The sequence below is a fragment of the Diceros bicornis genome, chromosome 4 (assembly GCF_020826845.1).
Source record: "Diceros bicornis minor isolate mBicDic1 chromosome 4, mDicBic1.mat.cur, whole genome shotgun sequence".
Classification (NCBI taxonomy): Eukaryota; Metazoa; Chordata; class Mammalia; order Perissodactyla; family Rhinocerotidae; genus Diceros; species Diceros bicornis.
The window spans coordinates 81650672-81665228 of NC_080743.1; the positions used below are offsets into that span (position 1 = coordinate 81650672).

The 14557-nt window shown below is 34.4% G+C and overlaps 1 protein-coding gene across 6 annotated transcripts in view; it reads right to left on the minus strand.

The window, feature by feature from the left end:
• Positions 1–14557, minus strand: part of HMCN1 (hemicentin 1) — a 450903-nt gene that overhangs the window by 86269 nt on the left and 350077 nt on the right. For all 6 annotated transcript variants that reach the window (XM_058539863.1, XM_058539864.1, XM_058539862.1 and 3 more), the window contains 6 exons: positions 13246–13405; positions 10865–10989; positions 10454–10637; positions 9747–9844; positions 8592–8870; positions 581–777 (listed from right to left, as the gene is read on the minus strand). In XM_058539863.1, coding sequence (XP_058395846.1) covers positions 581–777; positions 8592–8870; positions 9747–9844; positions 10454–10637; positions 10865–10989; positions 13246–13405 — 1043 coding nt within the window. The remainder of the gene's footprint in view (positions 1–580; positions 778–8591; positions 8871–9746; positions 9845–10453; positions 10638–10864; positions 10990–13245; positions 13406–14557) is intronic.

The window sequence follows — 14557 nt, forward strand, 5'->3', positions numbered from 1 at the left end:
TATTCGTAACATAAAGTTTGCCTTTGTTAGTAGAAGATTATTATAATAAGACATCCCAGACATACTTCTCTTTAATATATTCACATTTCAGATTAACTTTCTTAAACACAAACTAAAAGAACAGTCAATTTCACTGAATTGATTATTTTTTGAAAAATTGTGTCTCTTCAGATTTTCATATCTGGTAGTTCATTTTGGAGATCGAAAGCGCTCTTTGAGACCTCCTATATATGCACGTTGGATTGCTTTGTTGCCAGTTCCGTAAAGGGTTACATGGCACAAAATAAGAGCTTCAGGAAATATATTATCACTTATAGCACTGTGAAAACTTGCAAAAATTAATGTGAAGGTATCTCGCTTTATTCTGAGTTTAATATGATACTTCCACTTCTTTTTAGTCATGTTACCTTGTAAGCATCTACCCAACCACTCATATCATAGACTCAACCTACTTTTGCTAAAGTTACAGAGATCCGTGATATATCCAGATTCAAAGACATCATTCTCCAACATTTCTCATATATCAGTAAGTGAGAAGTTTAACCTAGGATAAAATAATTGTATAAACTTTGACACCTACCTGAGCACTAGCTATTCGAAGAACCTCTCCTCCTCCAAGAGCCTGTACCTGATCCATCTGTGGAAGGGGCCGTCCATCTTTCATCCAGGTAATTTTAGGAGCTGGGATTCCAGAAGCAATGCAGGTGAGTTCAAGTGGATTATTAACAATCACTGATATCTCTACAGCTTCTTCAGATCCATTGATATGAGGTGGTTCTATTTAAAGAGAATTGGAAACAATAACAAAATAAACTTGTTTTATAAAATAGTGCTGATTAAAGAAACTTTTTAAAAGAAAATTAAACTCAAATTTATGTTCATGTGATATAAATTGATTGGAACAAGGATACCAAAATGATAATTCCTAGATATCATCGCCATTTGTCACCAGCATTATTTTAAAAGGGATGGATCATGTCTATAATAGATCATGAAGTAAATTACAAGACAAGCCATTACAAGATCATTATAGCACAGCAATTAGAATTCACATAATTAGAGCAGTCTCACCTAACTGTGAAGATCGTAAAACAATAAAAACTAAACTTAAAGATAGGAACTTAAACATATTGAATGTTTTTGCACCTTTTAAATACCTATTGTTTCTGGAAAAGCAATAGGCAAATGCTATGAAATTTTGCTATTATCTTTTCCATAAAGAAATTTAAGGGGAAACATGACTAAGCAGAAGAAAAACAGTTACAGTTGGAGATGATTTCTGCATAAAACACATTTGTTATGTTTGGGCAGGAATAATTTCCTTTTTTGTTATTTATACTTCTAAATTACCTTTCTCAAGAGGATGTTAAAGAATCTAAACATTTAGAAGAAACATTAAGGTTTCTTAGTCCAACTATCTCCAAGTTTAGGAATCCCTTTAAAACAGATTTCCCTTACAATAATCATTCAAGTTTTCTATGAATGTTTCCAGCTTACCATTTCACAAGGCAGCCAAAATTGCTGTTGGACAGCTCCAAGAATCAGCCTTTTTTTTTTTTTTTTTTTTTAAATCAGACACATAGTTTAGAAGAGAGGTTCACAGCAGAGGATCTGGAGTCAAACAGCCTGAGTTTGAATCCTGGCCCTAAGAATTACTAGGTTAGTGGATTTGGGCAAATCTCTAAAATAAGGATAGTACTATTATTTAATTAATAGGATTGCTAGGATTCAATGAGATAATCTATAAACTATATATTTCTTTTGTGTTTCTGAATCCATTTTATTTTACAATTAAGGGTTTGAAACAAGTTATTACTATTATAATCTCCACTACAGCTGTTGGTATTATTATTAAATTCTGCTTCCTAAAAATTTCTACCTATAGCCCTCATCTCCTTTATGGAAAAAGATAATATATTAAATCTGTACTCCTTTTCAGATTATAATTAAGAAGCCAGAGTTTCTTAACCATTGTCCCACATGACCTCTTTTTCATTTTCATCCATTTTATGTATTGCTGTCAAAATACATTTTCTTAAGTGCATTTTACATTGATCCAAGATTTCTTGGTTAAAATTAAATTTCAGCATCTCCATGCTGTTTACTGAATTAAATAAAAATTCCTCATCGTCATTACCAAAGCCAGACAAAGCCAATACAAAGAAGGAAAATTACAGGCCAATATTGCTGATGAACATAGATGCAAAAATTCTCAAAACAATCTTGGCAAACCGAATACAGCAATACATTAAAAAGATCATACACCACGATCAAGCGGGATTTATACCAGGGATGCAGGGATGGTTCAACGTCCACAAATCAATCAACATGATACACCACATCAACAAAACAAAGAATAAAAACCACATGGTCATCTCAATAGACGCAGAGAAGGCATCTGACAAGATACAACATCGATTTATGATAAAAACTCTCAACAAAATGTGTATAGAAGGAAAGTACCTCAACATAATAAAGGCTATTTATGACAAACCCACAGCCAACATCATACTCAACGGGGAAAGGCTGAAAGCCATTCCTCTGAGAACAGGAATGAGACAAGGCTACCCACTCTCACCACTCTTGTTCAACATAGTATTGAAGGTTTTGGCCACAGCGATTAGGCAAGAAAAAGGAATAAAAGGAATCCAAATAGGAAACGAAGAAGTGAAACTTTCACTATTTGCAGACAACATGATTTTATATACAGAAAACCCTAAAGAATCCATTGGAAAACTATTATAAATAATCAACAACTACAGCAAAGTCTCAGGGTACAAAATCAATCTACAAAAATCACTTGCATTTCTGTATGCTAATAACGAACTAACAGAAAGAGAGCTCAAAAAGATAATACCATTTACAATTGTATCAAAAAGAATAAAATATCTAGGAATAAATCTTACCAAGGAGGTGAAAGACCTTAACAATGAAACTACAAGACATTATTGAAAGAAATCAATGATGACATAAAGAAATGGAAAGACATCCCATGCACATGGATTGGAAGAATAAACATAGTTAAAATGCCTATATTACCTAAAGCAATCAACAGATTCAATGCAATCTCAATCAGAATCTCAATGACATTCTTCACAGAAATAGAAAAAAAATGCTAAAATTCATATGGGGCAAGAAAAGACCCCGAATAGCTAAAGCAATCCTAAGAAAAAAGAACAAAGCAGGAGGCATCACAATCCCTAGCTTCAAAACATACTACAAAGCAATAGTAATCAAAACAGCATGGTACTGGTACAAAAACAGACACACAGATCAATGGAACAGAATTGAAAGCCCAGAAATAAAACCACACATATATGGACAGCTAATTTTCGACAAAGGATCTAAGAACATACAATGGAGAAAGGAAAGCCTCTTCAATAAATGGTGTTGGGAAAACTGGACAGCCACATGCAAGACAATGAAAGTTGACCATCTGCTATCGCCATTCACAAAAATTTACTCAAATGGATCAACGACCGGAAGGTAAGACCTGAAACTATAAAACTCATAGAAGAAAATATAGGCAACACACTATTTGATATTGGTCATAAAGGAATCTTTTCGGATGACATGTCTACCTAGACTAGGGAAACTAAAGGAAAAATAAGCAAGTGGGACTTTATCAGATTAAAGAGCTTCTACAAGACAAATGAAACCGAGATCAAGAAGAACAGACAACCCACCAGCTGGGAGAAAATATTTGCAAAACATATATCTGACAAGGGGTTAATCTCCATAATATATAAAGAACTCACACAACTGAACAACAAAAAAACAAACAACCCGGTCAAAAAATGGGCAGAGGAAATGAACAGACACTTCTCCAAAGAAGATATACAGATGGTCAACAGGCATATGAAAAGATGTTCAACATCACTAATCATCAGGGAAATGAAAATCAAAACAACACTAAGATATCACCTCATGCCCGTTAGAATGGCTATAATCACCAAGACAAAAAATAACAAATGTTGGAGAGGATGTGGAGAAACGGGAACCCTCATACACAGCTGGTAGGAATGCAAACTGGTGCAGCCTCTATGGAAAACGGTATGGAGATTCCTCAAAGAATTAAAAATAGAAATACCCTATGATCCAGCTATCCCATCACTGGGAATATATCCAACGAACCTGAAATCAACAATCCAAAGAGGCTTATGCACCCCTATGCTCATTGCAGCATTATTCACCATAGCCAAGAAGTGGAAGCAACCCAAGTGTCCCTCAACTGATGATTGGATCAAGAAGATGTGGTATATATACACAATGCAATACTATTCGGCCATAAAAAATACAAAATCATCCCATTTGCAACAACATGGATGGACCTGGAGGGTATTATGTTAAGTGAAAAAAGCCAGACAGAGAAAGACAAACACCGTATGATCTCACTCATATGTGGAATATAAACCAACACATGGACAGAGAAACTGTATTGTGGTTACCAGGGGCAATGGGGGTTGGGGGTGGGCACAAGGGGTGAAGGGAGCCATGTATATGGTGATGGACAAACAAAAATAACAACCCAAAATTTCACAATGTTATAAACTATTAAAACATAAATAAAAAAAATTCCTCATCATGTCTTCCAAGGCTTCCACAATATGGCCTTGATCTATCTTTATAATATTATCTACTCTTAATATACTTACATGTAACCTAGAGTTCAAATTAGACTACTTGTCTCCCTCAACAAGTCCAGTCCTCTCTTGCTCTGTGACTTTACTACTGCTATTCCTTCTAACGGAACATCCTCTACACAGTCTCATCCCCTAACTGAGCATGTTCAACTACTATCAAGGTCACCTTAATGTCATTAAATTCATTTGTAAAAACCATAAATCCTTTCTTGATTCTCTCAACAAACTATAAAATTTCTATCCTTTTTAATTTCCATAGCATGTTGTTTACATCATTCAAAAGCAGTTATCTGATTCTCCATTTGACTACGGCCAATTCTTTATTCCTCTCACTTATTGGTTACTTATTATGTGCCAGTCACTGTGGATACACAGATTAATTAGGCAGGGGATTTACCCTCAAAAGCTTATAGTCACTAGATTTAAAACAACGACAACAACAGAAACAATAACATGTTCCGAACTGGCTCGAATGCCAGTCATGAGATCTTACATGCGTTAAGTGATTGTGAAATATTTTACTCTGCATCTTGTCCATATGTCTTTTACTTTGGGCAGAGTAGGAGTTGTCCACACTCTGATGACTCCAGAACTTATATTTCCAGCCTAGATCTCTCTTCTGAGTTCCAGATCCATAAATCCAATGATCAGATAAACAACTCCAGTGAGATGTTTGAAAACTACTTCAAATTCAACATATATTCAGACTGAACCTATTACCTTATTCTTCAAAACCTGGTCCTTTTCCAGCATTCCCTACATTTAGGTGATGGATATAACAATCATTCAGTCACATAAGCCAGAAACTAGGAATCATCCTTGATATTTTCTTCTTCATCACCTTGATATTTTCTTCTTCATCACTCCCCTATGTGCAAATCCACAACTAAGTTCTAATACTTCTACTTACGATTATTTCTAGAATATATCTTTTCCTCTCACCTCCATCACTAATCTGAGCTACAATATCGTTTACGTGAATTAATATCTCCTCCTTCCTGGCTGAAGGTGCCTGCTCAATATCATTTATTTGTGTCTTTCATATTAAGAGACCCCAAATTTGTTGGGGTTGTCAATGTGCTAAAAACCACATTTCCTAGCCTCTTTAGTAGATAGCAGAAGGAGAGGCATGAGAAGATTCTGACCACGGAGACGTAAATGGAAATGGTTTCGTGGGGGCTTCTAAGAAAGTCCCTAAAGGGGCAACTCTTTGCCCTTCCTATTTTTCCTGCTCTATTGTTGCATCTAGTGATGCTGGAGGTGAGAAGACAATGCACGATCACTGACCGATCACGATGCAAAGGCCAAGAGAACTGTAAATATCTGAACTGCTGAACGCATGCAACTACTGCCGACCTCCAGACATCTCACTCAGCGAGAAAGACAAACGCTCTTTGTTTAAGCCATGATATTTAGACTCTCAGTTATTCACAGCCAAATATAATTCCTAATATACACTGGTTTCTCAGAATCCATTCTTGTCCTGCTCCAAGTAGCTCTCCACTTTGCAGTCATAGTGGTCTTTTCAAAGTGCAACTCTACTCACGGCATTCCATTTATCAGAACTTTTAATGGCTTTTCACTGTTCTAGGATAAAAACCAAAATTCTTAATGTGGTCTGCAAAGCCCTTCATACCCTGGACCCTGTCAAACCCCCATCTGTATTTTGTATGATTTTCTTCCTTGTTTTCACTATTCTAGCCACATTGGACTTTTCAGAACCACTAATACACCATGACACCTCGCACCACGTGGATAGAATTAAGTTCAGAATAGCAATTCCCCCAGTGAGGACGTTCACATTCACATTCCGAGTGTAGCACTGGCCAAAGTGAAGAGTTTTTCAGGTTTTGATGGAATTAGCTTTCCATAGATGCTGAAACACTAAAACTTCTCATCTTTCTGCTGAGCCAGTTTTCAAATCTGTTTTAAGAAAACATTATCCTTATAAACCCTTCAGCTGGGAAGGTTATTCTTCGTACAGTACTCTAACAATACTATTGTTATTTTTGTCCTTTGTTTTCTACATCCAGAAATGCACTGCGCTGTGATTCTGCTCCTGGTTCTTGAATTCCTAGAGGAGTATTATTTCTCTCTTTCCTCACTGCCACCTGCTGGTCCAGGCCCCTGCACTTTCAGGCCTGTATGAATACAACAGACTCTTCAATTCATTCTTCACTCTGTCATCAGAGGAAACTTTTTGGAAATCAAATCTGCTTGTAACATATTCCTGCTTAAGCTTCTTCTATTGCCTTTGTAATGAGGTCCAAATTCTCTAACATGTTCCCAAGGCTCTTCACACTTTGGCTTCCGCCATGTATATTTCCAGTCTCGTCTCCTGCTACTCTTTCTTTCACACTCAGTTGCAGTGAGAACAGATGCATAACTCAAGCTCTCTCACTTCTAGATGAAAGATGTAGGCAACTCCTCACTCACCTCTACAGTCCTGCCTTTTAAGGCTCAGATTTATCCTTGAGGAGATCTTCTCTGAACTTTGCCATCCCACAGAATGTAATTTTAAGCATATAATCCTGATCATACTGAAAAGTAATTACTCCTCAATATCTGTGTTCCCCCTAGATGTAGGAACTTGAGGGCTCAGGCCACATCTTTCTTATTCAATGAGGCATTCAAGTACCTGTCACACTGTATGTCACATAGTAAGTGCTCAATTATCATTTGTTACATGATGACTAGAAACATGCCTGGCACATAATGTATTGTCAATAATTAATACTTAATATTTGAATAATTAATGTACAAGATCACATTTATGTTATCTCCTGTTATTCCACATATTCTGTGAATTGATGTACAGGAATTTGTTATTCCACCCCTCTTCACAGACACACATTTTCTTCTGCCTTTTGTTTCTAAATATCCCGGAGTACTGCCTCCACTACCACCTTCATTCTATGGAACACTCATCTACACCATGGTATCTCTCTTTGTTTATTTAGACATTATTCTGCCCCCTTCTACAGTTAAAACTCCCTTTAATCCTTCTGATAAGTATCTAATGCCATTCATTTCAATCCAATAAATAAATATTACGTGTCAAATGTCATGCTAAGCCCTGGGAAGACAGCAATAAGTAAGAAGGGTACTGCGCATCATAGAGCTTGACTAAGGATGAAGCAGACTTTTAAGGTTACATAAATAATTAAATTGTAATAGGTACTATGAGAAAGATTACAGGGCATCCTGAAAACATTTGGCTAAACTCTTGCCAAAATTCTTCTTATTGCTCCCTGTGGGGTACACTTTGTTCTATGTAAGGAGCCTGAGGTTTTACCTCCATCATAGTGAAAAAACAAACAAAACTCCAAAAAATTATTGATTATTAAAATAGTCAGTTCATTTCATTCATCTTCATTTTTCTTCCAAAGTCAATAATTTTGACTTCGGGAAAAGATGTGTTTTCTCTTTATGCTATTTGTTTGCATGTAGAACATTGGAATACACATTTTAAGTATTTTTTTAATGCACACAATAGTAAATAGAACTAGTCTATTTGAAATGACTATTACAACAATAATCTACAGATTGGATCATTTAAAGACTGTTTGGAATAACACACAGCAGTATAAATAAATTATGCCTTTCCATTAAATTGCTATTACCAGATGTGCTTTTAGTTCTTGGAATAAGTTAAAAAGCTACTTACTAATTGCTTATATGACTTTGTCAATAAATAATGTTTTACAAGCAGGAGTTTTCATCTTTTTAGACAGATAAGAAACACAATACTTTAAATTTAACATGTTTCAGGTAAGAAACACAATACTTTAAATTTAACATGTTTCACATAAGAGTAAACATAGGTGAATTACAAAACAGAAATACAAAGTCTTTACAAATTTTGTCCCATAGCAAATGATTCTAAGAATTATACTTATTATAGGTCTTTATTGTCACTTACTTCCTACTTATTGAATGTTTACATACCTAGGACCTTCAGGATAAAGTGTTTGCTGACTTCTCCCGCTTCATTTGAGGCAATACAGGTGTACCTTCCTGAATCTTCAGTCTCTGCTTTGATGAGTTGAAGGACCATTCCTTGAGTGCTTATTGTCAGATGGGCATCAAGCCCCAAAGGCTCATCATCTCTAAGCCAGGACATCCTGGGAGTTGGAGTTCCACCTGTAAAGCATGTCATGGAGGTGGAACTACCCTTGACAATTGTGATTTCTTCTGTTCCCATTGCATTGTCCAGATTTGGTGGTACTGTATAGAAAACAAAATAAGCAAAATTTATGTATCTATTATAATTTGAGATCAATTTAGATTAAGAAATTTAAATAGTTCAATTAGTTCTATAGTTTTTCTATGATGTATAAAAATATAGAATTTAAAATAACATATAATTGATGACTCTACTATGAAAATATGTGTTAGGTAGGCTAATTATTAACCTTCCAAAGTTTTTAGCAATGAAACCTCAGGATTTTCTTGTAGAACATACAAAATTTAAATGTGTTTTGAATTTCGGCCATTTTTTAACTTTTTAGGTTTGCCTCTTTAATTTATTATAATGTATACTATACTTCCAGAAGTATACTCTCACTACTTTATGTGGAATAAATAAAATAATATCAAGTTCTACAGTAAGCTTTATATAATCCAACATAAGTCATTTTTAGGCTATAGTAAATAGTTACTTAACTGTTCTGAGACATTCTTGGTGATTGAGAAATCCGGGCCAGTAAACCTTAATATTTCAGAAACGGAATGTTTTGAGTTCCCTATCTACACATCACACAGAGACATATATATGCACATATCGATTCACATCTGAAATACTCTAAATAAGACACTAATATTAGAAAACAGTCTTAACTTTGTATGAAAAGACCAGTCTTGTGTCTGGATTGAAATGCTATTTTTAAAAAGTTTGATTTCATTTAATGCAAAATTCCAGGTTGGAAGAGTATTTTGACAGACAGTATGCTCCAATAAATATGGAACCCTGGGGAGAAAATGCATTCTTCTCCAGTTAGCAAGATCCTACTTGACCAATCCTTTCTGATACCTCAACAAATAGAAGCCAGTTGCTTAATATTAGACACATAGTAAGGTATTAGGGTCACTTCTGTGACATACCAAAAACTTGAAGATTATAATGTTTATTATCCACCCCGGCTCTGTTGGAGGCCACACAAGTATATACGGCAACATCAGACACCTGAGCTCTCACAATCCTGAAAAACAATTTGACCCAACATTTCATAATTTGATCCTATTCAACATATACAAATAAAATACTTATGATTTATATATAAATTATAGAAGGTGACTTATGCTGGGAAATTTTAGTTATGAAGCTTATAACTATCATCACAAATATAGATGCCTCAAATGCAGTTGATCCACTAAAGTTGATTAGGCACTGACAGTCAGCCACAGAAAATATAACACAATTTGAGAGGGAAACATTTTTCAAATATATATTAATAGAGAATGACGCTAACATGAAAATCACATGATTGTGGTAGGTGCCTTCCTCTCATTTTGCCATATAAAGTTTTACCTAAAATAGTAGTTCTTGGAAATTTATATCTGATAGTCTGTCTATGAAAGACCTATTTTATACAAATTTACTAAAACATAAGCATTTGAATAAGAATAAAAAACCATGTCAATTTTATATTTCTTATGCTCCTCCTTCTAAAAAGATCTTGAAGGGGAAACAAAGAAACAAACAATAGTAAAGACTCAAGAGAAAAAAATTTTTAAACACTATTAAGATGAAGGTAAAGTCTACAATCACAGTGACTTTGTCTAGCAAATCACACACAGTAAAAGCTGACCTGATAACCTGCCCTCCTGACAGCAACCGGATATGGGAGGAGAGAGGCAGAGGAAGTCCATTCTTTAGCCAGTTTATCTGTGGTGGAGGTATCCCAGTGGCTCTGCATTCAATATTTATTGACATATCCACCAAAGCCATTAGTTTCTCTGCTTCTTCTTTATTACCCCTAATTGAAGGTGGAACTATGTCATGCAGAAAATAAGAGAGAAAGAAAAGGGTGGAGCGTGTATTACTGGTTCAAATCTTTTTAACTACAGTTGCCCACATTTCTGCTTTGTATCCCAAAAGGAAACAGCAGTGACATCCGATTTTAAAACTAAATGCTTTAGACACCTACTGCTGGACCTTCATTTCTACTGATAGATTCCTAAGGGAGCATGGTCAAAAAAGAGTGAAATTTCATATTTACCATAGACATTCAAGTTAAAAATTCGGTCTTCTTCTCCAGCAGGATTAGTAGCGACACATGTGTATTTCCCCGTGTCGGATGGGAGAGCTCCATAAATGTTTAATGTGCTGCCATTTGCAGTCACCCTATAGAAAAGGTCATAATAGAGGCACTGAGATGATTTACATGGAGCTAAGATCTGGAAAACTCACTCGAGATTATTGTGTTCTTTAAAAATATACCACCATAAAATTCATCTTCATCTTGGATATAATGGTTCAAAAATTTTTCACTAAGTACATGGAAAAGTCAGAGCTAGTAAAATTGATGATTTCAGGCAACCAACTAAAATTCTATAGTAATGGTCTCATATATCCACCACCTCTTTATGAGAAAAAATGAAATGAACAAAATCAGGTTAGGAACTTCTCTATCCAAATCACAGGCAAAGACATGTTTTTCTCAGAGTTAGAATATTTTATCATTAGTTACCAATATAAGGTTTGAATTAAATAAAAATTATAAAAAATTCTGGTATGAAAACTGAAGAATGTTACAATGAGAAATTAAATTATATATCAAAAAAAAATCTAGCTATAAACAACTTAGTAATACTCTTAATGAGAAGGAGCAAATAGGATAATTTATTTAAATGGTGATAACAACTCAGTATTATGTATGAGTGTATTTTGCAAAAATTTTTCTATAAATTGTAAAGCTTTTCCTGTGAATTACATAATAGTAAATAATAACTACACAATTAGATTATCAAAGATATCTAAGTTAAGATTATTGCATTATTGATTTTCTTCACACACATTAATTACCAAACAAAACTTCTTGTGTTTTATAACATTAAATTGCTATCTACAGCTATTCCTATGATAGTGGTTTTATTAGATTCTCCCAGTGCCAAAAGTAAATACTCCATTTCTGCCATATCATGTTATTATATATGATTATTGAGAATTACAATATTATTATCTGTCTATTGTATTTTTTTCTCTTTAAAAATATGAATTTTAAAATTTTATGAGTTTAACCAAATGAGCAAACAAAAAAGCAAGCTGCCATGACCAAAGGAAAGTAGTAAGTTGACTTTGGAAAAATTACTTTATTTGATTGACAAATTGCTCCACTTAAACTTACACATATTGTGAAGCAGTGGACAAATAATCAATAAAGTGCATATAAGAATAAGTAAATTTGGGATCTTAATATAAGAGAAGGAGTGATCCTAAATTCCTAGGTACAAATATTATCTTTTATAAAGATCTTCAGGTCCACCCACTATCTAGTACTTGCTTTGGAATATGGTCAATATCAGCTGATTTAATAAAAATAATTAAATATTTGTTAACTATTCAGAAATGTCCACACCAGAGATATTAAACTTAAAATGTATCTCTAAAATATTATTTGGCAATTTGCCCAATCTTGTAAAGAGACAAATATTTAAATTTTAATATAAAATGACTTCAAAGAAAATAACATTTATTTTCTTTCTTTAAATTATGTATATTTATTCATTGACTAGAAAATACACTCCAAACCTTTAACTTTAAAATATTGGTTCAAACTGATAAAGTTTGCAATACATTTAATTAATGTCTAATTATGCGTATATGATTCTTCAAGTAATTATAATTACTCTGGTATGTGTATATAATGGGGCTTTGTGATGAAGTAATCTAGTAGAGTGTAGAATTCTGGGTTGTCTTTGTTGTTTAAAGTAGCAGGAGGCTCTGACCACAGTCAGAGCACATTAAGCATATTCTGTCTCTATGCGGTTTGTGGCATGGGTAACAAGCGTTAGCTGAGAGGCTCTGACCACAGTATTATTCCATCTCTATGCGGTTTGTGGCATGGGTAACAAGCGTTAGCTGAAAACGAGATTTGGACAAATCACTACAAGGAATGAACTGATTATGATGATATTATATCTTTTCTCAAAATGAGCAAGCATTATGGCATGTTTGGTGGTTTGGTGATTTCAGGACGCATAATCATATCTAAGATTATTGATGACTCTTGTAGGATGAAACTGGTTTGAAGTTAGCAGGAAAGAAGAATTAGTTATTTTATGACATTTGTTATACATATTCTGAGATTAGAGGCATAAATGTTTGGTATAAACATTCTGAGATTAGAGGAATAAAATCAACAACTGTTAACTGAGTTGATGGATAAGGAACACACACACACACACACAAATACTTTTGTGTGATTCTCCAAGGGGAAATTCTGTGTCCAACTCATGAAAATTTTATCTTTTTTCTTTCTGAATACAATGATAGCCAAGTTCTGATGAGACTGAAGTTGGTATTATTCACGTGAAATTTGAAGCATAAAGCATTGTAGAAGACTTGACAATTAAATGCAAAGACTTTTCTTAAACGTACCGGATTCTTTCTGTTTCACTGCTAGTAATGAGCTTTCCATCTCTAAGCCATTGAATAAGGGGGGTGGGAAAGCCATTTGCGCTGCAGACCAGCTCAACATTTTCCCCTAGAAGGACACCGACTTCACTTGGAATTTCAGCTCCAGCAACATCTGGAGGAACTTTGGAGAAATAATTAAGACTTTCATTAATAAGGCACAACGATATAAATTCTAATGAACATAAGAGAATCATAGAACAGTATGCCATTTTTATTTCACACTCTTCCTAGACTGTGGTTCAAGATCAAACCACTGTTATTCTCACATATTACTTTTAAATGAGAAATAGGTAGAGGAATCACTTCAATATTCCTGTTATATTTGTAAGTTGATATAGCTATTTAGCCATAGGGGCTAGTGACCAAATCTACCTCATGGGCACCCTTCCCAGCCAAATGAATTACTCTTGGATTAAATCTTCAATAGACAGCTCAGAATAGTATAGTTCAGGAGAATGTGTTCTATAAAATCTTGGCATACAGGTCTGAGGAAAGTACCTAAGTTGGTTATTTCTTTCTCCATGATGCAATTTAAACATTATTTATTTTGAGTGATGGACAGGCTTATTGTAGGTTTCAAGATCCAACTGTTTCTGTTCTCTTTTCCTAATTATCTTTGCTGTTTATGTTAATGATTCAATTGAGAAATAATGTGTAATAAAAATATTGACAATGGTATCAGACAGAAACACATCTGAACTCCTCTTCTAAATCATTATAGTGGTGTGCTGGAAGTAGCTCACACCAGCCTGCAAGAGCCAATTTTGCATGTCTTCCCTACTCCATGTTCACCAGCATCACGTTGGTAGCTTAAAATGGGCCACAGTGGGAATAGTTATACCATAGAAACTGGCAAGTGACTGGCTACAAATCAGGACCTTTTGGTCTGCAGAGTCAATTGTCAAACATTTACCAGCACACCACTGCATAATCTCTCCAAATCTCATTTTAGTCATCTAGAAGATGATAGTAATTATACCAAATTTGCAGAATTTAGAGTTACTAAATAAGTCAAATCAATAAGAATGTTAAAGAGAGATTCCTATAATGAGGGTCTTATATATGACAAGCACTGGACTAGGCCCTATACACATATATTATTTTTAGTTCTAATACACAATAACATATATAAAAAGTCTGGTAAAATGTTTGGTCATACCACATACCCCATGGCTGGCAGCTATTATTATTAATGCATTAAACATAATTAAACATGCAATTTCTGACATTGAATCTCTGAATAGCTATTTTTCCCTTTCTGCTTTTGAAATCT